Genomic DNA, 20,268 nt, shown 5'->3' with positions numbered 1-20,268 from the left:
AAAGTGAGAAATCATGGAGAACCCATACCTAGCAGATCTGGGCCTGTGTGTGCAACAAGCTGAGTCTGTGATCTGGCCTGGTCCTTCTCAGCACCAGGATAACTAGATGTGTAATAACAATAAGGGACCAGGACCTTGACTAGTCTACCATACAGGAGGAGCAGAATGCTACACTGGTATGATCTCACACTCTGTGTAACAGTGCACAGAGCCATAGAAAGAGGGAGAAGAAGGTAAAGAATCAGTCAGAGGTGTTGCTGGGCCACAGTGTGTGCTGCAAATTTATGGTCATGAAGTAGATGAAAGTGTAATTTATGGTCCACATTCTACTGTTCTCTTCCCCCACCACCGATTAATGACAAACTGCTGTTTTTGTTGCAGAAAGAGGCTTCATAACGCCCCCTCTGGTCATTTCGCATCCTTCATTTTTAATTTTGTCTCACAATTTTAAAGGCTTTGCCTGGTTGCCAGGCTTCAACAGCACTTGGAGCCATGCCCTGCATGGAGCTGGGTTCCCCAACGAGCACATGGATGGACGTGCATGTCTCAGCAGGGCAGGAAACACTAGTCTACACCTGAGGTTTGTGCTAGACCAACTGAGGCTCAGTATTGGGAGATCCAGTGCAAAATCTAGCTAATATGTGATTAAACATTCATAAAACTTGGATATTGACAATCAGCCGTTATTGTCATTTCAGCCCTGAGCAACTGTCATGGTGAAGCACTGAGCGTGTAGAGAAAAGCAGGTCAAAGTGAGCATTTGCTGCTGCTGCACTGGTCCAAGGGTCACTTCCCAGTTGCTGGATGGCAAAGTCTATCTTGTAGCACAGCTCCCATATGCAGAAAACAGAGAAATAGGAAAAAAGACATTTTTGTACAATCCATTTTGGAGTGTCATTCAACACTAAAATAAGATTGAAGGGTTTCTACTCCTAAGGGGGGCGCGGTGGTGCAGTGGTGCAGTGGGTTGGACCACGGTCCTGCTCTCTGGTGGGTCTGGGGTTCGAGTCCCGCTTGGGGTGCCTTGCGACGGACTGGCGTCCTGTCCTGGGTGTGTCCCCTCCCCTTCCGGCCTTACGCCCTGTGTTACCGGGTAGGCTCCGGTTCCCCGCGACCCCGTATGGGACAAGCGGTTCAGAAAATGTGTGTGTGTGGGTTTCTGCTCCTAAGAAATATCCAAACTTAATCTCAAAAATATGAGTTCAAATAAGATCTGTAAAGACGTCTCATTTAACGTTCTTCAATGAACATAATAACATTAGTATAACATAATGTTTATTGCTCCTAAGGGACTATTAGGAGAAATAACAAATGTCATGAAAACTCACTGTGATTCATAAACTGCTTTATCACAAGATTGAAAACATGTTATAGAAAGCAACAAATTTTTCCTCTGGGGTAACCACAATGCTGTAATTGGAATAACAGTATTTCCTGACTAGCTTGTAGGGTGAGGTCCTGGATAAATGATTTTGTCAAACATTAGATCATGTTGAAGAGGTTCTTACAATCCCATCAATGTCCAACTGATTCTTAATGTTCAAATATCATTAAATTCCATAGTGTCATGCACCTGTTTTTCAGACTTAATATATCACAAACCAAGCACTTATATATTATAGTGGTGCAAAGGTTTTAGAGCTAAATAAATGACTCCAATATATTCTTTTTATTTAAAGTGGCCATGTTGCTTGTTTTGTCATTGATTCTAAAGACTCTATCTAGTTATCAGGGTTCATCTCTCTTTCAGAGTGGTCCTTCATTGTTTCTGAACCCGAGTAGAACACAGTACTATCCAGTGTTGATTCGCCACATGCAACGCATCAGTACCAAATTATGAAATGCTTCCTGCACTCAGCACTGTGTGGGGAAAGTTTTGTCTAGAGAAAACAGGATTACAAATATCATGCGTGTAGGTGTAGAAACTCAACAGAGAAGAGACCAAGCCCCAACCCATTGTCACAGGTGGCATTTCTGAGTGTTATCAGTCCCAGCTTGGTTAATAAATAATGTTGAGATATATTATCACAGAGGAAATTCAGTTATGTGTAGTAAAGAGAACACAGAACAAAAAGTATATGTTCAAGCCTCTTTTAGTTTATGTGTTAACTGCATTTGCACATTTATTAAGTATATGGTCTTTTCCTGTGTTATATTTCACTGTCCAGAGCTTCCACAGAAATAAGGGAATTTATAAAATATCTTTTTATAATTATCAACAAACCGAAGTGGACATTTCAGTGTCACAACCCACAACAATGCACATTGATATTTTATAAGGCTAGTATTTGGTGTAAAGCCAACAGATCCAGGTAAAGTTTAGGATGGAGGTGAAGATCATGACAGAACAGAGTAATGTCAAATGTAGAGCGATTTGGTCCTTTTCATCATGGAGTCAACATCTGCAGAAGCAGCCATTGACTATACAACACAAGAACTCCTTTACCTTAGATACATATTGTATTTTAATACTCACCCACTGAGGCTGTGCAATATTTCTGACCCTGTTGCAAACATACATGGGTACTGAGCAGCAGCTGAATGCTTATATAAATCCAAAGGCCTTTGATTATTAAGAAAGAATAATTTGCATTAAAATAGCTTCACTCTTTCCTGTCCATCCAATTTTCTGCTCCACAGGATGTGCCAGTCATTGCCATTTTGTATGCACATCCCTATACTCAATGTATGTATGGATGTATGTATGTATGTTACTGTCCAGTTGGTGTCATTTCATTTTAATCAAAGCATTATTTTTAAATAAATGATCAAGCAGCTACATTTTTACTTTTTGTCTCATAACAGGCCAACAGTATGAGGTCTGTGACAATGCTTACCATATGTTTTTGGTATTTTCAGAAAATTTTAAGCAAATAAGGGGAAAAGTTTGAATTTGAAGTTTTTCTGCTTTATCAAACCGCAAATTCCAGTGTCTTTCTCTTGTTCCATCATAAAACAGAAATACAAATAAAACATCTGAATCCTGTTCATTTTGCCCACAGAAAATTTGTAACACTCCTATAACCTGCTGCGGTACCTGCGGTAAATGTGAATGTAACCAACATTGGAGGTTTAAAACATAAGTTACAATGTTTTTTTTAAAAAAAAAAATCATTACTAATGGTCTGAATGTAACAAACCCTTGATCAAGCGGCATCCAGCCAAACTTCTCGCAGACCATAGATTCCATAGCTCAGCCAGTCTCTCAAGTCCTATTACCAAGTCGTGCAAGGAAAACAAAAGCATGAACAACTGTTCAACAGCCCCAGTGGGGAAGGTTTTTTGACAGGAGGACCTTGTTTGTATGGTGTAGTAGGTCTGAGGGTATGCAGAAGATACCACCACCTTCCTTTCCTTACAGTTCGGTCCCTAGATTATTGCAGCAAACCTCCTGTTCTAGAGCTTCTTCTTCAATGCATAGCAGCACAGATCCTTTTTCTTTCTTAGTGTTTTGTCTTGTTTCTTCATTTGCATATACCTTGTATATATAGTATACGGTGATGGATGTAGCCCTGGTCCTGTCCCCCACACTTCTCATTTCACTCAATCACTAGAGACTATTTGCTGCCACTAGGTGTGAGGGTAGGGGCAGTAGTGGCCCGGTTTTGGAACTTCCTCCTCTTTATACCATCTTTGGCTTCACGGTTCCTGTTCTTGCCATTCTCTTTGTTCCGCTGGTCCTCCGGTTTTTCATTTCTGTTTTTCCCCTTTTCTAAGGGGTAGAAGAAGAACATATCCCACTATTAGAACTCATCTAAAATCTTACTTCATTTCAACCAGCTGAATGTAATACAGTGGACTCTGTCTTCTGTTAGGTCACATAGTTAAGAGATTGATGAGAGTATTATGATGACATATTTTAAAACCAGGCCTTGGTTCTACATTCCATTTTTATTGGAACTGGAAAAAGGGTAAGCATGGTATTTATGACTGTTGAAGTCTGTAGGTTGCAATGTAGGGACAGCTTGTCGGAATCCCTGCTCTTCTTCTAGCACCCACTTACCTGTAGTTGTTTTGATGTGAACACCCAGGTGTACAAATGTGTAAACAATGGTACACTTGATTATCTAGCACTGTAAGTTACCTTGAATATAGACATCATCTAGGTATATGGTTTTGAAAACTGCTGGATGTCCACAGTTAACCTAAGCTTTATTCAGTAACAAAGTATGTATGTGAGATAATTTTGTCTTTACAAACTTCCTTAAATCTTAATCTAACTCTTCAAACCTCCCATAGCTGTTTGAAAGAACCATCTGATTTAAACCTTTTTTGGCCAAGGGCCACAATCATTATTGGGAAATTGTCTTTGGGCCACAAGTGTAAAAATCATCAAATATACTGAATCTTAGTTGTCTAAACCGTAGACAATAATTTATTTTATTATATTTATTTAGGTATGGCGTTTGTTGAAGTTTGTGTGTAAATTATGTAACTCAATAGAATTTATAGTATTTATGATAGATGTAGCATATATTTAGAATTTTTACAAATGATCTTGCAGGCTGCATTACATGACGCAGTGCGCCACTTGCAGCCATTAGACAACCCTCCTTTAATTTAAAGGTGTGGAAAACTGCATCCTTGTTTAACATCCTTTATCAGCCCAGTTATCTCACTCCCCTTCCTGCAGTAAATCATACACAGCTTTGTAGTTTCAGTAGCAACTGAGTGGAGGAATACACAGCCTGAAGAGAACGCAGACAATGCCTCACAAGCACCTGACTGATCCATAGATCTGCATTGTAGCAGGTCGCCAAATCACTCTTGTTTGATTTTTCTTACTAAGTGTGTCCCCTCCCCCTCCGGCCTTACGTCCTGTGTTGCTGGGTAGGCTCCGGCTCCCCGCGACCCCGCATGGGACAAGCGGTTCAGAAAATGTGTGTGTGAGAAAAACAGCTTTTTGCTAAACTTGTAGAGGCTCTCACTTGCAACTGCAGGGCCCAGTTTGCACTCAGGGAACTTATTGTACAAAAATTGCTCAGTAGACCCGTGCACTCTAAACAAAGACAAGCAATCATACAATGCAACAGTTTTGTTACCATCAACAGTACACCTGGTGCCTTTATCCAGCACAGATCCTGTCAAGGATTACAATGAGCCATTACAAATGTTACACTAGGATGTGGAACTGGCTGCCGCAGTAATGTGCCGAATGTTGTCACGGAGCCTCTCCTCATAGCCGTTTCACATTTCAACCGAAGGCTCCAGCTTTCCGAATCTATAACCTGCTGAGATAAAGAAACCAGAGACCTTCAAACGCACCCTCTGGGCTGACACAAGGCAGTGCTGGGGCTTGCTTTATGGGAAACACACTAAGGCTCTCTGTTTTTACACCATAACTACAGCAGGGAAAAAACATAATCAAGGCCCCTGTGTGAGAAGATGGCAACCAGAAGACGTTTTAAAGCCCTGTTTATGTCTTAGAGATGGAGACAAACGCAACATAATGGCCTTTGTAAACATCTCATGGGATCTGGCTGAGCTACTCTTCCAAGGGCACTCACCAGCCTGCCTTGAACCCCAGCTCCCGCTTGTCATGTTCTCCAAGTGCCCAACTGCCTTGGCACCCTTATACAAACATCCATTAGCAAGCCTGTCAAGTATCTCACATGTGAGATAAAACTGTGTAGGGTGGGTCACAGGCACCTATGTCATTTGCTGTTAACTGGCTCAGTAAGCATTCCCACTGTGTGTGACAACAGTGACAACTGGAACTAGGCCTTCTTTTCCACATCCCATTGTGAACCTCACTTTTATCAATATGAAATCTGGCACTGGCTTCATGATAAATTTCCTGCTCTTTCCTCTTTGTTCTCACACTACAGAGACTGCAGCATGAAGGAATATTTTAGTCAGAGTGAACTGTATATTTTTTTATTTTCTGCTAATTTTTATACCTGGAAAAAGTGAAAGTTCAAACATGCTTTCATTTAACCACTATTAAAGACATTTAGGAACCATTAAAGAACAAGGCTTGGGTTTAAATATTTGTTTTCCTTTGAAATGGGATTTATTTGACATGTCAGCAATTGCCAATGCATTAATAAACCCGTGACCCTATAAAAATTTTAAGTAGTGTTTATTCTTGACTAAGGGGGCACCAGAAATAAATTAGTGTAAGTTTTTAACATTGGTCTGGCATCCCTCTTGTTTTGTGGGGCATCCAGTTTTTGTCTTCAGTGAAACAGCAAACTAAGCCAGCTTAAGCCAGAGTGGTCCCACTATACAGAAGACTATCCTCCAGCCAGTCATTCCCACAAGAGCAGCATGCAACTGATGACTCAGTTTAAGAAGTTCTTCATGTCTGCTCTTATTAAATCTCCCATCAGTCTATAACACAGACTGATAAGTTTGATCCCAGTTTGAAACAGTACTGATGGCCATGATGGTAACAACAAAAAGACAAAAGTTAGCAACACAGACTACGTTGTAGAGTTTCCTGAGTCTCGTAGTCAATAAACGATCGACTAAAAGATCAACTTGTTCACTTGTCAGTGTTCATGCCAACTGGTTGTCAGAAAACAATCATGCTAATCATAAACAATCACTGCACTCTTCTCAGTTTTCACAGAGCAGGCACTTAATGTGCTTTTTTGTAAGTCTTCTTTCGGAAAGCAAATAGAAGATCCAGTAGCAACAGCCAAGTGGTCCAGTTTCACTAGCTTTTCTGCTCATCACCATCTCACAGTTAACCACTAATGGAGAGGATGTCAAATATATTAATGCATGGGAAAAATAACCATGGCACTTTTTGCTCCAAAACTGAACATAAAGGCCTAGCAAGGGCCATCACACAGTTTTTAGAAATTTTCTAAAAACTTCATGTGAATGCTTTTATTAAGCTAATGAAGGGGAAAGAAGAGAAGTGAATCTGGCCAAATCAAAGCATGAGCTTCACAGAGCAGTAAACAAGTGTTATACAAGCACTACCCTCTTGTATTTTTATTACCCATAGGTTGGCCAATTGCGCAAATGTGTCCACCAAGAATCTAATTTATCATGCCACGCAAAGCTCATGCAAAGGAAAAAAGTACATTGAGGTCAAACATTTATTGTTCAATCATATTTGCCTGTGGTTCTGCAATTAGACTGAGAAACAAGCATCTTTTATTCAAACCTGCTGCAAGAGACACTTTGGGAAACCTCTAAGTGGCAAGACAGTTCCTTCTTGACACAATGTACCCCTGCCTCATACAAATACACACACCTACAGAGATTCACACACACACACACACACACACACACACACACACACACACACACACACACACACACACACACACGCGCGCACAGAGTCCGCAGTTTAGAGATCTGGCAGGCCATGCAGCATTTTTATGGGGCAGTTTATAATATTTCACTGTTAATTATTCCTCTGAACTCAGAGTTGAAATTCTTTCCAGAAGGCAGGCGTCACGCAGTGTAAATCTGCCCCTCATTCCTCAGGCAGTGCTGTTACGGCCTGTCCGGGCCCAGGGCCCTCTTCTCCCAGAAGAATTACAAGCCAGGCTCTCTAGCCTCCCACCTCCAGCTTGTCCCTTCATAGTGGGGTGATGGAAAACAAGAACGAGATAACGTGGAAATAAGAGAACACTGCAATTACTTGTTCCAGGAAGGTTCTGGCATTCAATGGCTTAATCAAACCTTACACTATAATTCCTTGCTTTTTCAAATCCTGTGTAAAACATGCTAGGAAAAAAAATAAAGGACACGTGACATTCAGTGTGGCTGTTTGGGTCACAGAAGTATGTTTCAGTGAGATAGGTAAGCATATTTTACTTGTTATACAACCTCAAATTTTCACAGCGATTTCAACAGTAATCCAGGGCACCTGTTTTGAATTAGAGAGCTGTGATATAATTAAGACCTGGGTTTTCCCTCTATAAATCCCAGCTCACTAATAAAGACAAAACAAACAAACACACACACACACACACACACACACACACACACACACACACACACACACACACACACACGTACGTACTTCTGTAAGCTTGTTTCATTATCTATAGCCACTTACTGTAAGAAAACAACCACAAGAAAATAGTAATGCAAGCCAGAAGACACACTCCTAGAAAGACAGGAAGATGACATCTGAGAGCAAAGTGAAATCCCTGACTTGCCGCATTAGCTTTCTTGTAAAACATTTCTTCTTTCGTTTTTTTACAAGGTCAACTACCAGATGCAAATGGCACTTTCGTGATCCATGTTGTGCTTTGCAGTGTTTTTGCTTAGGCAGAACATTTCTGTTTGTTAAAGTGAGATATCTATCAGATACCCATCCTAGTAAAATTAAATGCTCACAATGACAATTCGGTCCAAATTTATTCTTTAACAAAAATGCTTATACTTTAGCTACTAAATAAAAAATAATCCATCAGTAAGAAAGACTAAAGTTTTTTAAAACAACTTAAATTGTTTGACCCTAAAATCATAACACCAAACAGGCTGGTAAATTTTTTATCCCGGGAAAAAAATCTGCATACAAGGGTTCAATCAGCAAAAGTCATAGGTCAGTTTTTACAGATGTCTGGACTTTAACCCATAGGGGTCTGGCCTGTGGGGAATGATACAGCAACAGTTTGTGTCCTCCCAAGGGCAAACTTTAGGCAAATTCAAATGCACGATTCCTAGTGCTCCAGTGCTTTCCTCTGCTTCGATAATCCAGGTATCACAGTAACCTTTAATTGCATTCCCTCCAGAGGAGTCCAAAAAAACACCACAGCATCTACTCCAGATTTTCAAAGTTCTAATGGATTACAGAGTTGTTGGCTGTGATGTTGGGGACAGTGAGGTGATAACTACAGTATATATCCACATTTGTTCCCAAAATTTCTTGCTCTTGTAGTACCTCCACATACCACCAGGGGCAACCACATACTAGACTCTCCCCCTTTAATTTTCCTCTTTTTCCAGAGCGTAGATTCATATATTTCAGACATTTAACAGCCCATTGTTCTCTGTAAGAAATTAGACTTGGGTTTCCTTTTCATTCTGTTACCTGTAGTACATTAATACACCTCATACACCTCATTGCTCTGAGATCTGAGTGCCTCTGCTCATTTGATTGTACTCCATGCTCATAATTTTAACAGCACACTAAATACAGGTTCTTTTAACTCTTTTTAAGAAATGCAAAATTATTCAGCATTTTGGATGCCTGACTTACAGTTCCTTGAAACAGAAACTAAGAAATAATGGGTTGACCATTTCAGTACATGTTTTATTCACACAATATGGAGGCATCTGTTGAGAACTATGGACTAAGTAGCAGGACAATCTTACAGAATCCCAAAGAAGGCATCTCTTCCTCTCCCACCCACCCTACTATTCTGTAGGTCTCTCATTCTTAAAGTTAAAATTTCCTTTTAAATCCCCCCCCCCCCCCCCCCCCCCCCCCCCGCAGCTATACCCCCTCCACTCTCACCTCCTTTGTTGCAAGGTACTTTCCTCTGCACTGTACACTTGCGGCTCTCTGCCTCAGGGGTGCAGGTAAGGGGAGCAGCCGGCGAGGCCGAAGTGTCTGGGCTAGGGCTCTGAACAGGCTCTCGCGCGCGTGTCTGGGTGCCCTTCTTAAACCCACAGGTCTTGTTTTTCTTCATACAAGGACCCCAAGAGCCCCACTCACCCAGCTCACACTGTGCTGTGGAGGACCAAAGAGGGGACGTGAATCAAAAAGAACACATTGGTACCACTGTGGGTGGTGCATCACTTCTATAGAGGTAGTTCTCTACTGTGGTCTTGGAAGTTGTGGTGAGTTCAGATTTTCAGTCTACATATGATCTACTTAAAAACTCAGTTAAACTGATTATTTCCCTAATTGAACTCATTTAGTCTTACCTCCTAGTACTGATTATTCTAGATTTAAAAAGAGCTGAAAAATACTCACACGCAACCCAGCTAGGAGCAGAGTTGAGAGCCACTGATCTATATGCATAAAATTTCAACAGGCTGTGAGTTCAAAGCATAGGAAATCCAGAAAAGAAATGAGACATTACAGAGTCTGCCCTAAGCTTCAAAAAGATTACAGTTACTATATGTGAGGAACTTACCTTTTGCTTTTGTTAGATGGTTTCACACTCAAGTCATCCCTACATCTGGTGAGCACTGTTTTTCTTAACACAGAAGGAGAATTTCGACATTTTTTTAAACTGTTCGGGTGATTCATTTTGGAATCATGCTTTTGAAGGGAAATGGGTCTAGAAAGGTTTTGAGTTGCCAAACAACGACAGAACGCTGAAAAACTGAGGAGATAAGAGGTGCTGCAGTACTGGGTCAAGGAGGGCAGGAGGGAGAGCGTTACGCCAACTGGCCTGCTTTGAGAATGAAGGCCTCTTTCCGGAGCTGGGGGGGTTGGTCCCAGAAAGCATCAATGTGTTTCTCTGAATACAGCCCTGTTTGCACTGTTTTTGTTTATTTATGACAGCGGTGTTTCAAAAGAAATCAATAAAATTGTGAAAACAGAATATGGGCCTTGCTCCAGAGCGACAGACATTGAGAAACAACAGAGGAGATCAAGAGAAAAAACAAGAAAATCCCTCTGAGTGGTCTTGCATATTCTGTTGTATTACTCAAATTATGCTATTTTGTTAGTGCCTTTTGGGATTTGGAACTTTTTAGAACCAACACGTGTTTTTACTAATACAGTCAATGGAAATGTGTGAAAATATAAAGAGAACAGTAATCACATAGTTCATAAACTATTTCTGCTGCAGGTTTAAAGATGTTACGTGCGGTTCGATTTTAAATTTGAGATCCTTCACCAAATCTCCTCCCCCCAAACCAGGAATGCATATTTATCCATTTCTGAGTGATCCTGTCAAGAAAATTTTGATTTCCGACACAGGAGATAAAACAAATGTCACGTGAACTTGTTGCTGTAATGGAGGTGAGGTGGTGACAGCACTCACCAACGCTGGTGCACTCCGTTGTTCCATTGGTAAGGCTGAAGCCGTCAGGACAGCTTGGATAGCATCGCCCCTTGTGTGCGTATAAGCCCTCCTTACATTTTGTGCAAAAATTTCGACTGAAACAGTCTTCGCAATTCTCTATTCTACACTCTGTACAGAGAGATATAGAGGAAAGCATGGAGTCAGGATTCAACGATACAATATCCCACAATACCTTTTGGCATGCAATGTTAACTGCCAGTTTTTAAACATTAACGCATATATTTGTTAATTGTTAAAGCTTCAAGATAAAGACTGTCGTGACTAAAACCGATTAGTTTGCCAGCATACTTTTGTTTACATATCACCCATCTCAAAAATTGCTCTGAAACAATCAGTTTCATGTACATTGATAACTTCTACATAAAGACAGAAATTCCAACCATATCCTAGGAGCAGACTTCCAAGAATCACAGTTGAACATACTGGGTATATCATTAGCTTTAGTGATGTTACTGTTATTCAGTTGTTTGTCAGATACTTCAGTCCAAAGAGATTTAGTTTACAAGTCTAAACTTTTACCTCTTTGTACAGCTGGATGTTTTTGCTGAAGGAATTGAGATTAAAGCACCTTACTCAAGAACAAGAGAACATAATCTCAGATCAGATCATGCAAACTTTTGATCACAATTCTATATCTTTTAACACTTGCTAAGCTGCACTCTGAAGGCCACTCAGCAGCGCCCTTACTCTTCTAAATTATTTTTTTAAAAACAGTCACATTAAGTCTAAAGAATTCAGTTCCAAGACATCAGTCATCAAGATTGTTTATGAAGTTACATCTCCAGCTCATCAAGAGCCAGGAAAGGAACTTGTTCCTTCAAACAAACATTTAGAGTTAAAATAATTGGTAACTATTGTTGCGGAGTGAATGGAAACCAGACCCAGAGTCCAACTTCAAGACCAGCAGTGTGTTGTTGTATTTCAAACAAAGGTGAGTCCTATATTTTAGTTATTGCCTTGCATATGGGGATGCTTAACATTCGGCATATTCGCTGACATAAGAGAGATGGTGATGGTAGTGGTTTAGCAACTGGGCAAACCAAAAAAGTACTGTCAGTACTGCAGTTATATTCATAAGGATGACATGACAGCTGTTTTAGTAGACTCAATTTTTAGTATATATTCAGCAGTTTAAGTAGACAAGGACAGCTGGTAGCATAGTGGTTAGTGCTGCAGCCTTTGAATCCACAGGTTGCAGGATTGGAATCATATTGTCACACCCACACCCTTGAGCCGATGCGGAACACCTGGGATGCAGCGCAGACTGGGGAATAAAAGGTTGCGTCAAACCACCAGCTGATGCGGAACCTTGTTCAGCCTTGTTGTTAGCAATCTCCTAGCCTCTTGCTCCACTCCTTCCTGTTCCCTGACGCCTTCCCCAATCCCGTCCCTTGCTCCTACGTTTCTGTACCTTCCTATGATCATCAACCTTTTGCCTGTGTACCGACTTTGCCTTTTGGATTCTCCTTGTAACGACATTCACTCCTCAAAGACTGATTGCCTGTCCCTTGACCTCCGCTCTTGGATTTCCCTGAATAAACCCCAAATTCCACTCTGCATTTGGGTCCACTGCTTCCTTCCGGAACCAACCATGACACATACGTCTGGTTATAGCACCCATGGGCAAGGTACTTACCCTAAAAACTTCTCCAGTAAAATTACCCAGCTGTTTAAATAGGTAAATAATTATGAGTTGCTTTCGAGATAAGCATCAGCCAAATGAATAAATGTAATACAGGATGGGGTCAGGATGGCAGAATCAAAGATGTCAAGTAAATACTAAAAACCCACAATCTAACCTTTTTTTCTCCCCTAGATTGGTTCTAAGAGGTTAGAACTGACAAATCGCATGTTGCCTGAAGGACAAGAACTGTCAAAATTTTTCCACAAGATGCTCTCAGAAAATTTAAAGAGCTAAGAATGAAACCAAGGAAAACCAGTCAGCTTTGCAGTCTAAGGCTGTTGCTGTGGATGCACTCAAAACAAATGGTTATTTCTGCTTTTGCTTTTAGTTGTATCTGTTGTCCTCTGATGAAGAACTTGTACAAGGAGTGAAAAAGATACGTGGCCAAATGAATATTATGTTTGACTGAATGATTGTAAGCTCATTAAGCAGGAATAAGTAAGCTGGAAGCTCAGTTTGCAAGGTTGGATGCTTGAAAGTTTTTATCCTCTACTGTGGCAATCTATTTGTGGAAAGAAAACTTAACCAGCCTTTGAAAACTGGAATGACAAAACTGAATATAGAATTTCTGCTATTTCTGCTAGGATTGAGATGAATCACAAGCTAAATCAAATAGCTGTGCTGGAGTGAAAAGCTGAACTGTAACAAATGAAAATGGATAAGCTGAAAAACAAAAACCTGCACAATAATCAGAAAATCATGAGTTTACCTGCGAATGCTGAAGGGAATCTCCAAGTATGGCACTTTTTTAATACACCTTGCCTTTCTGGGTTGGTGTGTCTGTCCCTAATTCTCAAAATGAAATCAATCTAGTATGCAGGTACCCTGCTGGTGCAATTGGCCCAAATGGTCCCCAAGATGGTTTACCATTTTTTTTAACATCAGACAGGAACCTTCTAATGCGATCTCACAGTTCATTGCTGCTCTTCTAATGTCTTCTTTGTCAGAAAAGCCCTACAATAAAACCAGTACACAGGCTTCCCTTCCATATATACTCTATCTGTATACTCACTTTTGCTTCTGTTTCCTCCCATACCCCAAAGACGTATGTTTCTAGTGAAATGGTACATCTAAATTGGAGATTTGACACTACCCTTAGAATTTTTATGTTCAAGTGACTGAGTGTGTGATTGCCCTGTGATGGAGTCCCATCCAGGTTGTACCCTGCCTCTTGCCTTATGCAATCCAAATAGACTCCTGATCATCACATGTGACATCTATAACCACAACGTAAGACGAAGGCTTTTTTGGTTTGACACTGACAGCATCCAGCAATCTGAGCTTTCACACTGCTCATTCTGACAAACATTAACTTAATTTAGTCAGGTACCTATTTCATTCATCGTTCAAGCTTTTCATATGATGGTCAACTGATACAATTAGAAGCAGGACTCTTTTCCTTCATTTCTTACTTAGTTTCTTTACCTTTCTGAAAGTGTATTGTAGCAAAAATGAGATATTCCTTAGCAAAAATTAAATACTTCATTTGGTCACATTATGAGTCTTCTGAAATAGCAATATATGACCACGCATGCTAAATATTGTATTGCCCTTTAGCTGTGCTATATACCTGTATGTATTTGTACTTTCTTGGTAAGCCCATTCCTACTCTATGTTGCTGTGACTCTGTTCTGAGGGAAAAAAAACTCTGTCTCTCTCTCACCAAGCAGGGTTGCAGCAAACCAGAGCCTAACACAACAACACAGGGCATAGGGCTGGAGGGAACACACCCAGGACAGGACACCAGTCCATCATAAGGCACCCCAAGCAGGACTGAAACCCCAGACCTGCCAGAGAGCAGGCACAGGCCAAACCTGCTGCGCCACTGGGCCCCCTAAGAAAACCTGCATAGTATAAACATCATGAGTTACCTTGGATATGGGCATCTCTTGTGCCAATACTATAGTGTCTTAAGGGTGATTCATTAGTTAAGGTAGGTATGTTTGCAAAGGCACTGTAGTAGGCAAGTCAGGGCAGCCATGTAGTAAATAACAGAATAAACTCATGAACAAAATCCCAGGCATCTGCAAGGCTTTGGGTAATACTTCCTTTCCCCATCACCCCTACCCACAACCAGGTTTTGGCTGGGGGGAGGGGGCTGCTGTGCGTGCTAGCTTTTCCTCTAACCTCTGTTCTCAATTACTTCATTAAACTCTTGACAGCTAAATTTCACATTAGTAACATTCACAGCAAAATACTTTTACACTCAACTGTTTAAAAATGTGCTCTTAACGCAACACAAATGTTGCTAACAAGACATCTTGGGATCTGGAGGAGTATCAAATGTATGCAGTTAATTGGATAATTACAACAACCCAGCCACTGAGGAATTGGTTGGAAAAGAAAAAATCAAAGTGCAATGCAGCTTTCTGGCCTGGATTGAAGACACAGAAATAGAAAAACTAGAAGGGCATAACAAAACAAAAGCTAACTGTCATACAGTTATATTTAAAGGACTCAGAGTATAATACTGAATTGAAATTTGATTTCTGTATCCAAAACAATGCTGTAGTGACTTCCATATGTCATGCTGAATTCACTGCAAATACAGATAATAACTGAAACCACATGTGCTGTATATGGTACTTATTATGAAAAAACCTTTAGTTTTCATGTTTGGCTTTGATAATAACAAGTACTTGGTATTTACATAAAAATAAAGCGTTGCTGGATCTAGTTATCTTAGCTCTAGGCTGTGACTCTCTCAGGGCATCCAAGCCCTTCTACACTATGAGCCGAATATTGCACAAATTTTTCCGTACAACATTGCACTTTTTTTTTTACCTTTAATATTGGACTCCACGTCCATATTTTGCATTTACATTTACATTTCTGGTGGGCTGTAGGGCCACCTCCTTGCCTGAGGTGCTGAGTGGGCTATCCACTGCATCTAATCCCACTGGCTTTGTTTCACTTCCTTAAGAAAATCTCAGACATCTGACCAAAGTTAAACTCGGCTACAACTGTATATCAAACAAATTTACAACATTAAAAGAAATACAGCTGGCATTTTAATCGTGCAACAAAATTTAATGGCTACAAGCTGCTCTCTGTAATTGCCTACCAAAATACACAGGCATCACAAAATAGGAAGAGAACATAATTTACAATCCTTTCCCCAGGAATCACAGCACAGTGCTAAACTTTTTCTCTATCTCACTGGAGGTGTTGGTTTGAGTCCATTAGCCCACAACTTTATAAGAATGCCCTCAAGAGACATAAAAATGAAAAGATTTAGTGGACATCCCTATGGCGGTGTCTGCTACATAATACTCATGTGGTTTTGCCACATTTACATAGTTTCGTACTGGCGTGAACTTTATCGTTTCAAGCCAAAATAAAAACGCAGACAAACAAGAGCTTGTTCTGTTTTGCTTTTGTTTAGATTCCTCTTCCCTCCGTGGCTGGTAAGAGGAAACAGAGCCTGGCAGGAAAACCTGGCAGCTCTGGGTAACAGACACAGGCCTGTGCTCCCGTCCCAACATCTTTCCCAATGCATCAATGGGGCTAGGCCTTTCTAAACCATTACAGCTGTAAAGGGGAATTCTCTGTGCCACCTCCTCTTCATTTAGCCACCCCCTCTCTACCTTCATCTCCCTCTCACCTCACTTTATTTATTTTCATTTCCCAAAGCAAAAGGCACACTCCCACTGACCTAAAATTTCTCTGCCATTGCTGTAATGTAGAGGCGATGTAGGGGATATGTTCTGAATAAGGAAGGGGGGGTTTCCCCTCTCGAGAGTCTACTCCTTTTCCTCTTGTGTCAGTCGGGTACATTACGATAGAACGTGTGGTAATAAAACAAGGCCCCTGCTTAAGAAACTAATTTCATGTGGGAATAAATGGAACGGTAGGCAGTCTCTTACTGTTGCACTTGTTCATGTCAGGGTTCCGAACACCGAAGTATCCCACGGGACAGGAGGCCAGGCACACGCCGATCTGCCGGATGTCATTTCGCTCCAGCAGGATGAACAGCTTGGGCATGCATTTCAGGCAGCCGTTGTACTCAGAGCACAGCTCGCAGCCCCTTGTACAAGATGGTGGCACTTCAGTACTTACTAGGGCAGGCCGCAGGGAGAAGGGTTGGGAGGACACAATAAAGACAAAAGTCAGAGGAAGGCATGGAGAAAGTGTAAATTCTATTCTAAATGTAAAATTAAGCATCATTGGAATATGCCACCTAATGCCCCACATTTAGCAATCCATAAAGTCAACTATAAAAATTAACTATAAAAGCTAATGTCAGTGTGCATTAAAACAGTTCCTAAGTTTGGTATGATTGGCCTTCACACACAAAATAAACCATTTTCCACTGTTTATTTACCCAAAAAATCAGTTCACCCATAACTGAATGCTGAGGTAAAAACACATTCCAATGCTCTCTGCAGTGATGGGAAGCAACCATGAACATATCCCACACACATTAGCTGAACCGCCTGTCCCATACGGGGTCGCGGGGAGCCAGAGCCTAACCTGGCAACACAGGATGTAGGGCCAGAGGGGGAGGGGACACACCCAGGAGGGGACGCCAGTCCGTCACAAGGCACCCAAAGTGGGACTGGATCCCCACACCCACCAGAGAGCAGGACAAGATCCAACCCACTGCGCCACCACACCCCCCACCATGAACATCAATGGCATTTATTTAATGAATAATAAAAGTGACAAGAGTTGCTGGTAGCTGATCTAAAGCCCATGCTAAACAGTCCTTGATGAAGATCATACTCACAGCTTGAACAGTCCAGCCTAAGTCTTCATAACTATATTGTTTGTAATATCTGAAATATCTTAAATACTTTTTAGGCTTTTGCCCATTTATACATCTGAGAATCTGTAAGTTTCCAACACAGATCCCTTCTTAAGTATAAAGCAATAACGCCCTTTGTGGTGTAAGCTCATTTCCGCTGCCACTACACTACTTCTCGTTGACATCACATACAATGGTCCATGGGAGTACAGGGTGTGGAATACCGGACAAGAGCCATCAGAAACAAAACCCTACCACTGCGGCACTAACAAAACTGGCTTCCTAGGAGCCACAGAAGGAGAAGACACAAGTGGCTAAGAAGCTACATAGGAGGTGAAGAATGTAGGTTTGAAATCAAATTCTCAACCTTACCATCCATGGCCATCAGCACAATCTTGGCAAAATCCCCCATATAAATTCATCTGAATGTTCCTGTGTTCTTGCCCCTCGTTCCAACAGAGAAATGGCAAAAGCACTTTTCTTAAGCAACTACAGAAAGTGTGTCAAAGTGCATTTCCTTTATCTAGGGGCCACTGAGTACAGTCAGATCTGTTGATTTGCAGACATTACATGCTGTATAAGCTCTAAATATGTACAAGTGCAGCACAATCCATCAGCCACACTGTCTGAAAGAGATAATCCAGATACTAAAACCGTTAAAAATGTTCTGTTTCCCAGAGCAATCCAACCAAATCCCAGTCATGACTACCCTACACGGGATATAACGTACAGTATGTTACCTTCACAGATGAGCTTTATACTCACACACACTCACTTTTGTTAACTGCTTGTCCAAGTCACCCATTTACCACAGACACATTTGGACTGTGGGAGGAAACCAGAGCACACAGAAGAGGACATGCAATCTCCATAGATACTGAGCCAGATTTGAACCTACATCTGAACAGCCCAGGCACTGTGAAGCAGCAGCATACTATACTTCACCACCTGAAAGCTTCATAACTTATATTAATTGTGATTTAAAAAAATGGAAATTGAACTACAATTCAAAGAGAGCCATTGGCAGCCTCTTGCCATTTTTTGGGCATATATTTATACACACCATTATGCTGTGACAGCACAGTTCCACTGCAGAGCAAATAAACATGAAATTCTCTGATTACCACATTCAAATGCCATGGTGACTACAGTTTGCGATGAAGATTTTAAAAAGGAAAGTAAATACTTTAAAATTTGTCTTCATCAACATCATCATCACTTTTTATTCTGACACCTCCTCAAAAAAACTCCATTTGACTCTTCACATTTTGTAACGTTTACGTTGTTACTTTTATTATGGATGGCATCTCAGTGTAGCGTCCAGAAGGGAGTCCGACACGGACGCGCGTTGCTATTACGTCCGAACACGGACGAAACGTAAAATGACCTCACGTGCAGTGTGATGTTAAAAGTGCACTGTGCATATTGCAAGACACTCGGTGGAAGTGAAACAGGAAACACGAGACCAGGAAACACACACGGTGTTTGAACTACGGTGAACAGTGAAACGCTACTCTGTGAGTATGACCGCAACCCCAAGACGTGACGAAATACCGGACTGGAACACTGGACCAGGACTGGAGAACAAGAGGCAGGAACTGACAGGACGGGCACTCGGGACTGGAGCATGAACACCTAGGAAACAGACTGAGGGAACAAGATACTACGAATCGCCAAGAGAGCACAATAGAACCGCTGATTAAGAATCCGCAAGTAGTTCTGCTCCGCTGGCTCCTTTAGGCGGTCGCCCCCACAGAGCGGGCCGATCTGGATGAGACCTATGGAAATCCTCTATAAGAGCCGGGTTCAATATGTCCCGTGCTGGTACCCAAGACTGCTCCTCCGGCCCATAGCCCTCCCAGTCAACCAGATAGTACAGCATACCCCGTCTCCGTTTGGAGTCCAGGAGGGCCCTGACGGAGTAAGCAGGAGAACCATCCACATCCAACGGTGGAGGTGGAGAGACTGCCGGGCTCTGCAGGGTGGAAACACAATGGGGCTTGAGGCGCAAAACATGAAACGTGGGACAGATACGATAATGAGAGGGCAACTGAAGGCGGTAAGAAACCGGGTTGATCCTCTTCAGGATCTTGAATGGGCTGATAAAACGGGGGGCAAGCTTCCTCGAGGGCAAATGTAGTTTGAAATCCTGGGTGGACAGCCACACTCTCTGCCCCGGTTGGTACAATACAGTCCTACGCCTCTTGTCGGCCTTCTCCTTTTGGCTGGATGCCACCTCCTGGAGACGGACATGTGCGGATTCCCACACCGATTCACTCCTCTTGTACCAGTCATCCACCGCTGGTAACCCACTGGTCTCCATCGTCCACTGGAACAGCGGAGGCTGGTAACCGAGCACACACTGGAAAGGAGTCAAGTTTGTGGACGAATGGATCAGGGAGTTCTGGGCGTACTCTGCCCAGGGGAGGTATCTGTTCCAATCGGCTTGATTCTGAGCACAGTAACTCCGCAGATAACGTCCAATCTCCTGGTTGAGGCGTTCCACTTGCCCATTAGACTGCGGATGATAACCAGAGGAGAGGCTGACTGAGACTCCTAAGCGGGCAAAGAAGGCCTTCCAGACCCTTGAGGTGAACTGGGGTCCCGTGTCGGAGACAATATCCTCTGGAAGGCCATACAGCCGGAAGACATGTTGGAACAACAGTTCCACGGTCTCCAGGGCTGTGGGCAGACCTTTCAGAGGGACCAGTCGACAGGATTTGGAAAAGCGATCTATGACGACCAGTATGGTGGTGTTTCCATCAGAACACGATAGATCAGTAAGGAAGTCCACTGCTATATGGGACCATGGACGGTTTGGAATTGGGAGTGGTTCAAGAAACCCTGCTGGCAGCTGTCGTGGGACTTTGGCCTGGGCACAT

General features: G+C 42.0%; 1 protein-coding gene across 2 annotated transcripts in view; it reads right to left on the bottom strand.

Annotated features, from left to right (window-relative positions):
- Positions 1 to 2,611: 2,611 nt before the first annotated feature.
- rspo1 (R-spondin 1) overlaps positions 2,612 to 20,268 on the bottom strand; it is a 36,546-nt gene continuing 18,889 nt past the window's right edge. For both annotated transcript variants that reach the window (XM_018727031.1, XM_018727030.1), the window contains 4 exons: positions 16,506 to 16,697; positions 10,914 to 11,063; positions 9,431 to 9,646; positions 2,612 to 3,712 (listed from right to left, as the gene is read on the bottom strand). In XM_018727031.1, the coding sequence (XP_018582547.1) occupies positions 3,558 to 3,712; positions 9,431 to 9,646; positions 10,914 to 11,063; positions 16,506 to 16,697 (713 nt within the window). In that variant the 3' untranslated portion in view covers positions 2,612 to 3,557. The remainder of the gene's footprint in view (positions 3,713 to 9,430; positions 9,647 to 10,913; positions 11,064 to 16,505; positions 16,698 to 20,268) is intronic.

The sequence above is a fragment of the Scleropages formosus genome, chromosome 18 (genome assembly GCF_900964775.1).
Source record: "Scleropages formosus chromosome 18, fSclFor1.1, whole genome shotgun sequence".
Taxonomy (NCBI): domain Eukaryota; kingdom Metazoa; phylum Chordata; class Actinopteri; order Osteoglossiformes; family Osteoglossidae; genus Scleropages; species Scleropages formosus.
The sequence above is the reverse complement of the archived record's forward strand: the minus strand, read 5'-3'. Positions and strand labels throughout refer to the sequence as shown.